The following is a 6,927-nucleotide window of genomic DNA, read 5'->3' as shown; positions in this document are numbered from 1 at the left end:
TTTTTCCCTTTACCCCTTCAGTCTTAATTTCCCACTGTAAAAAGTAGCCACATTTGAGTCTTCCAGTCTATCTGACTTTTTTATTATTAATATTACCTTCATGTTGCCACACAACAGATGAATCAATAGAAAATTCACAAGCAAGAGGCCATAGAGGATTCACAGGCAAAAAGCAGAAGGGCGTAAATCTCTGATCACTCACCTTTACCATGGAGCGTTCTACGGCCAGGCCACTCACTCAGCCCCCACCCTGCACCCTGGACATCACTGAGTCCTACAGAAATGAAAAGTTATTTTGAAGTTTGGTGATACGGCTCTTTGCATCATCTCCCAGTGCACCGCAATCTTCTCATCCTGGATGCTTTTCATGAAGTCTAACGCAAACATTTCCTGTTGCCATCCAGCTACAACATAAGGTTGGATCCAAGGGTTTCTTAAAGGCTTAGACCAAGGCAGTGAGATCCTCTCTATACACCATTCCTTGCTGTGCAACACACAAACCACAGCCATCAGATCCCAGCCTCCTTCCTGCTCATGGGAATTCCTGGCCTTGAGGCATCCCACTTCTGGCTTGCATTTCCCTTCTGCTCCATGTATGCCTTGGCATTGCTTGGCAGCATGGCAGTGCTGCTGGTGGTGCATTCAGAGCCCACCCTGCACCGGCCCATCTACTTATTCCTGTGCATGCTGTCCACCATTGACTTGGTGCTCTGCACCTCCACCGTGCCCAAGCTCCTTGCCCTCTTTTGGGCAAATGCTGCTGAGATTGCCTTTGGGGCCTGTGCTGCCCAGATGTTCTTTATCCATGGTTTCTCAGCTGTAGAATCTGGCCTCCTGCTAACAATGGGTTTTGATCGCTACTTGGCTATCTGCCAGCCACTGCACTATGGGTCACTGCTGCCTCCAGAGTCTGTGGGCAAGTTGGGGGCAGCTGCTGCACTCCATGGCTTGGGGCTCATGACCCCACTTACCCGCTTACTGGCAAAGCTGACTTACTGTAACCGAGTGGTGGCCCATTCCTACTGTGAACATATGGCTGTGGTAAAGCTGGCTTGTGGGGATACACGGCCAAACAACATATATGGCATCACTGCTGCCACACTGGTGGTGGGCACTGACTCCATCTGCATTGCCATCTCCTACGCACTCATCCTCCAGGCTGTGTTAGACCTCTCCTCCAAAGAGGCAAGGGCTAAGGCTTTTGGCACTTGTGGCTCCCACCTCGGTGTCATCCTCCTCTTCTACACACCAGGACTCTTCTCATTCTATACTCAGCATTTGGGCCAACATGTACCTAGGCACATCCACATCCTCCTGGCTCACCTCTACCTCATTGTGCCTCCCATGCTTAACCCCATCATCTATGGGATGAAAACCAAACAGATCCGGGATGGCACCCTCCGACTGCTGAAGAGGAGCTCTGCTCAGCCATGAGGCCTTCAATACTACCCCTGCCTGACAAACTAGGCTTTAACCCCCTCAGCCCTTGGGCAATGTTTATGAGGCTCCTGGCTCCCAGCATGATGGGGAGACAGAAAGCCACACTCAGTGGTATCCTTACTTTGATCAGGAAGTCTATCAAGCCAGATGGTGCAAGAACCATCTAGTGTTTCCCACCTGTGATGTAGATATGGCTACAAAGCTCAGAAAGTCCTTGTCTCATAGGAAATATGGCTATCAAACTGATGTGGGCCTCCTGAAAATGCTGCTCTGCTGTCTGACACTACTCCTACCTTCAAGAGACATTGATAAAATGAGGAAGATACAGTTACTTTACCTGACAAGAAGAAATAACCCTCATCCATACCCTATTGTTTACACCAACTGTTAATTCACTGCTTAGTAATATTCCACTATATGCATACCTCACAGTTGAACTATCTTCTTTTGGACACCTGAATTATTTCCCACTTTGGGCTATTATAAATAAAGGTGCTATGAGTATTGCTTAGCCTAGAAGTAGAATTTCTAGGTCAGAGGGAAGGGTATGTGTATGACTCTAAAAGAACTCAAGACATAATTTTTCCAAAGTAGTGGTACAATTTTTATAATCTCACCAATGCTATGTAGTTCCACATCTTGGTCAGCTTTTCATATTTTTTCCCACTTTAGCCATTTCCATGAATATAAGCTAGCAATTCATTATGGTCTCAATTTACACTTTTTTCTAACAACTACTGATATTCAGTATGTTTTGTGTTTATTATTTTTGGGCAATTTTTAAGTCTTTTGCCCATTTTTAAAGAGATTTTGGTTTTGTTGACTTGCACTCACTGTTATAGAGTCTGGATACTAGTCAGATACGCATAGTGAAAATATTCTGCCATTCATTTCATTTTCTTACTGATATCTTTTTAGTTAAAAAGAAACTTTTAGCTATGATGTAGAAATCAAGTTGATTCACAGCTTTTACTTTGTTCTATAAATTTAGGTTTTAATTTTAGGTCTATGGTTCAATACAAATAATAGTGTATGGTGTGATGTAGGACTCAAGATCTATTTTTCATGTATGGATATCTTATTACAGAATTACTTTTTGTAGCTCATCTTTGACAAATTGAATTGCACTGGCAACTTTATCAAATTGAAAAGCTTTATGTGTGGATATATTTCTGGACTTTTCTCTTTCATTAAGGTCTATCCTTCTGTTAATACCACACTGTCATATAGTTAATCTTCAAATGAAGTAATATAAGTCTCCCCTCACTGTATTTCCACAGCAACACTGGCTACTCTAAGTTATTTTCATTCCCAACATAGAATGTTTTCATTAGACTCAAGCTGCTTATCTTGCGTTGGTTAAACCACATGCCTATGGTAAATTAATTCTCTTGTACTTCCAGGTTAAAAATGTGCCAGCATCTAGCTAGGTGTGGTGGCACATGCCTTTAATCCCAGCACTGGGGAGGCTGAGGCAGGAGGATCACCTTGAGTTTGAGGCCAGCGTAGGCTACATAAACAAGTTCTAGGCCAGCCTGCGCCACATATTGAAACCCTGTCTCAAAACAAAAAAAGAAAGAAATGTGCCAGCATCTAAACAGATGTTGTGATATTTCATTCTCTCAAAGTAATAAGGAGCCTCAGAGTTAGAGCTCAAGGGTATTGTTACCAACTGAATGTTTATGTTCTCCAACCCCAGAAAGTCTTGTTTTTGAGGTCATAGCTCTCAATATGCCTGTATGGAGATACAGCTTTTATAGACTTCACTAAACTAACTGGGGCTGGATGAAGTCATGAGATTAGTGTCCTTGTAAGAAGAAACACCAGAGAGCTTGTTGGCTCTTTCTACCACCTAAGAACATAATACGGTGGCCTTCTGCAAGCCAGGAAGGGAGAATCCTCACCAGACCCAATCACTGGGCATCCTGATCTTAAACTTCCATTCTCTAGAACTGTGAGAAAACAATTTTAAGTTGTTCGAGTCACCAAGTCCACAGTATTCCCCTGTGGCAGCCTAAGCAGTCTAATACGAGTGTACAACAATGCTGTCAAAGGCATGGGGTGCAGTAGGTTTAGGACACATGAAGAACAATATAAGAGATGGGGTACAGTCACTGAGGCAGGCTCTGCAGCCAGGGGCAAAAATGGAAGCAACAACAGGAGAAAATTGATTCTACATCCTCAAGAACTTCACAGGCAACTCCTAAAGGACTCTAGCTCCCAGATAGCCCGTGTCTTGGTTACTTTTCTCTCATTGATGAGACAAAATACCTGACACACAGAATTGAGGAAAAAAAAGTTTATCTAGCTCACAGTTTGTGGAGGTTTCAGTTCATACTTGGCTGGCTCCAAGGTACAGTGGCACATGGCAGAGGGCAACAGTTCATGGTAGAGGAGAACAGCAAAAGTAACAAGAGCAAAAAAGAAGGAGCAACAGCAAGAAAGCCTCTTTCCCTCCTTTGTATTGTATGCAGGCTCCCCACCCTACTATACCCAGTGCAGGGTGGGTGTAGCACTCACACCCATAATCCCATTGGACCGTGAGTATAGCACTCACACCCATAATCTCATTGGACCATGAGCCAGTCAAAAACTCTAGATGCCAGCCCCATGACTGCATGAGGCTTTGGGGGGACATAACCATAACAGCCATCTAGGGAAGTGTATAGATCCAAGCTAACACAATTGAATTTTGGTAAGATAAGAAAACAACCAAGGAGTCTGAGAGTGAAAGTGACAGTAGGTAACAGGACAAAGCATCAGATTTGGAAGGAAGAGTGAAGAAAGTCTCACAAGGCAAAGAGAGTGACCAAATGTGTCAAATGCTGGGGTCAAAACCATGAATGTAAAGGCAGATGGGACTGGCAGCATAGTATCCATCAGAACTTTGATAAAACCCATTCCAGTGGTCTCAAGTGGCCAACAGCTTATTTAGTAAGAACACAAGAGAGAAGGAAAAAACAGGAGGCAATGAATATAGAACATTCTTTTTCCCCAGTTTTATTAAGAAATTTACTTTGAGTTTTGTTGTAGGTTAGCAGAAATATGGGGCTTTAGCAGGAAGAAGATCAAAGCTGAAAAATTTATGAGGACTCTGTCTCTGAGTTGCTGCATGAACCAAACCCTCTCTTGAGGAATGAACATTATGCTGGTGCTAACAGGAGTATGGTTTTGTCTGAAAACAGGGAAGTAGATGAGATCTTACCAATTTCCTATTACGTTTAGTCTCTGAGATCTACTAGGATCCTTGCACCTACAGGAATGGTTGTATAATCCAACCAGTAAGGTCCTGAAATGTGCTGTGTTCTAATCCAAATCACAATAAATCAAAGCATTTGGAGGCACAATTTTGCATGTGTGCAAGTTTATTCCATTACAGGTGGGCATAGATGACTAAAGCAGTGCCCTCTATCTAAAGACAAAGACTAAAATGGGCCTTACCAACCTACCCAGTCCCTTGGGATATAATTGCTCAGTCAGATTCATAGGGGTCACACTTTTTCCAAAGGGCCAAAATGAAGATTATCAGTTAAAACTACCATAAGGAAGAAAAGATAGAAATGAGGGACTGAGAAATGGAAGATGTCAAAGCTATAAGAATTCCTTTCATTGTCTCATGCATAGGAAAAGATGAACCATTAAGGAGTTGCTAAATTTAAATGATTTGTAAATGAATTTCAGATTTCAGAGGTGAAAATTAAACTTCATATCTCCACTAATCACACCTTATGAGGTTGGAAGTTTTGGGAATACAAGAATTTAATCTAGATTAAATACTTTCTTAAAAGACAAAATCTTGGAATCTAACACTGACTGTGAACTTTTCCCTTATGTGAGCTCTAATGCAGGCTTAGAACATGGATCTAACCATTGTCATGGTACTGATTTCAAATATCTGATCACAAGAAAAACTTAAGCTGTCAGCTCATTGTTTGTTATGCAACATTATTCATTCATTGAACATCCTTTAAGTCTTAGTATGCCAATAGTATCAAAAGTTGGAAAACTAAGATGTTCCTCAACAAATCCTAGCCTATGAACAAAATACACAATATGTTATATAAATGCTTTATAGCTAACTGCACAGGAAAATATAGAAATATAGGAGACAGAGTACAAACATGGCCTTAAGTGGAAAATCCTCTATAAACCTTGAAAACTAAGAGCCTATTGTTGGGAAAGTCCTGGCCAGAAGAATGCAGCAATGAGAACAAGCCCACCTACTTCTATTTGAGTTTCTCCCACCATAAAAAGGCAATAGTAGTACAGCCTCCTATAGTATACAATAATTAAATATTTTATAAACTATCTATAAAATGTAGGTTGGGATTCTTATTAAGTTTAATTGTATCGTGAAGTTGTTTGGAGTTAGGATGCATAGGAATTAGATGATTCTGAAACCTGTACTTAAAGCTGGGAAAGTTCCCTTGGGATTTGTAGAGCTTTGATGAAAGAGGATTGAATTAAGGCAGCTGACCCAGAAGGAGGCAGTCCTTGGCAGAGAACTAGCACAGTGATTGCCTTAGATGTTTGGGGCCTAGAGAACATCTTATACTAACAACTATACCATTATTACATCTTATTGTATTTCTTGGTATTCCTTATATATAGTACTATTTAATCCTCATAACAACTTTATGGGGTTAATAAGATGGGAAAATTATGCTTACAAGAAATCAAGAAGCGGGGCTGGGAATTTAGCTCAGCGGCACAGCACCTGCCTGGTAAGCACGAGCTTGTGAGTTCGATTTCCAGTACCTCAGAAAAAAAAAAAAAAAGTCAAGAAATTATTCAAGATTAAAGACCTAGTTAGAAGTATAGATAAAACCTGAAAACCAGGCTACATTTCAGATGCCTAAAACATATAGGTTTCTCCTCAGCACAGTTTTAAAAACAAAATTGACCATTTCTTAATATCAACCTAAGAATAAGACAACTTCCCAATAAGCCCTGCCGTACAGTGGTAAGATCTAGGTATTCAGCCAACACTTTATCCAATCCCTGGTATGTTCTTTCCTCAGTCAGGTATGCAACTGGTTTATTTCTCTATCTCTCACAGGAGAGAACATGAAAGGGAAGAAGAATGAATTTTGCACTCACCATAACTTCATATCAGAATGAATTCACAGCAATTGTTCACTAGCTTAACTTCTGTAGACTTCATTTGTACTTTTACAGAAAGAGGGGGAAAAAACCACCTAATAGGGGACTATTAGGAAATCACATGCCCCAAAGCCAGCGAGCATCATAGATTAACCTGCTTGGAAAGACTTGGCCTTAACAAACAGGATATGTATCCTGATTTCTACAAATCTCCTCTTCCTCTGGTTCATCTCCTACCCCGTCTCTTGACTGCTATTACCCACAACCAGCACAGAAGTGTCTACAAATTTTACTTGTTCTGAAAATGTACATGATGGGTCAGTTGCTCATCTTCCAATCACCAAGGACCCCACCCAACTCTACAGTATTGCAGATTCAGTATTC

At 41.2% G+C, this 6,927-nt stretch overlaps 1 protein-coding gene across 1 annotated transcript; it reads left to right on the top strand.

Moving 5' to 3' along the window:
* Positions 1 to 480: 480 nt before the first annotated feature.
* LOC102015003 (putative olfactory receptor 52P1) lies at positions 481 to 1,434 on the top strand (the record flags this gene model as incomplete). The annotated part of the gene is made up of 1 exon (XM_005380047.2): positions 481 to 1,434. A coding segment is annotated over one exon (954 nt), but the record flags the coding sequence as incomplete, so codon positions are not given.
* Between the last annotated feature and the right edge of the window lie 5,493 nt (positions 1,435 to 6,927).

This window comes from Chinchilla lanigera, unplaced genomic scaffold (genome assembly GCF_000276665.1).
Source record: "Chinchilla lanigera isolate Chin_1 unplaced genomic scaffold, ChiLan1.0 scaffold00013, whole genome shotgun sequence".
In the NCBI taxonomy this organism is placed as follows: Eukaryota; Metazoa; Chordata; class Mammalia; order Rodentia; family Chinchillidae; genus Chinchilla; species Chinchilla lanigera.
The sequence above is the reverse complement of the archived record's forward strand: the minus strand, read 5'-3'. Positions and strand labels throughout refer to the sequence as shown.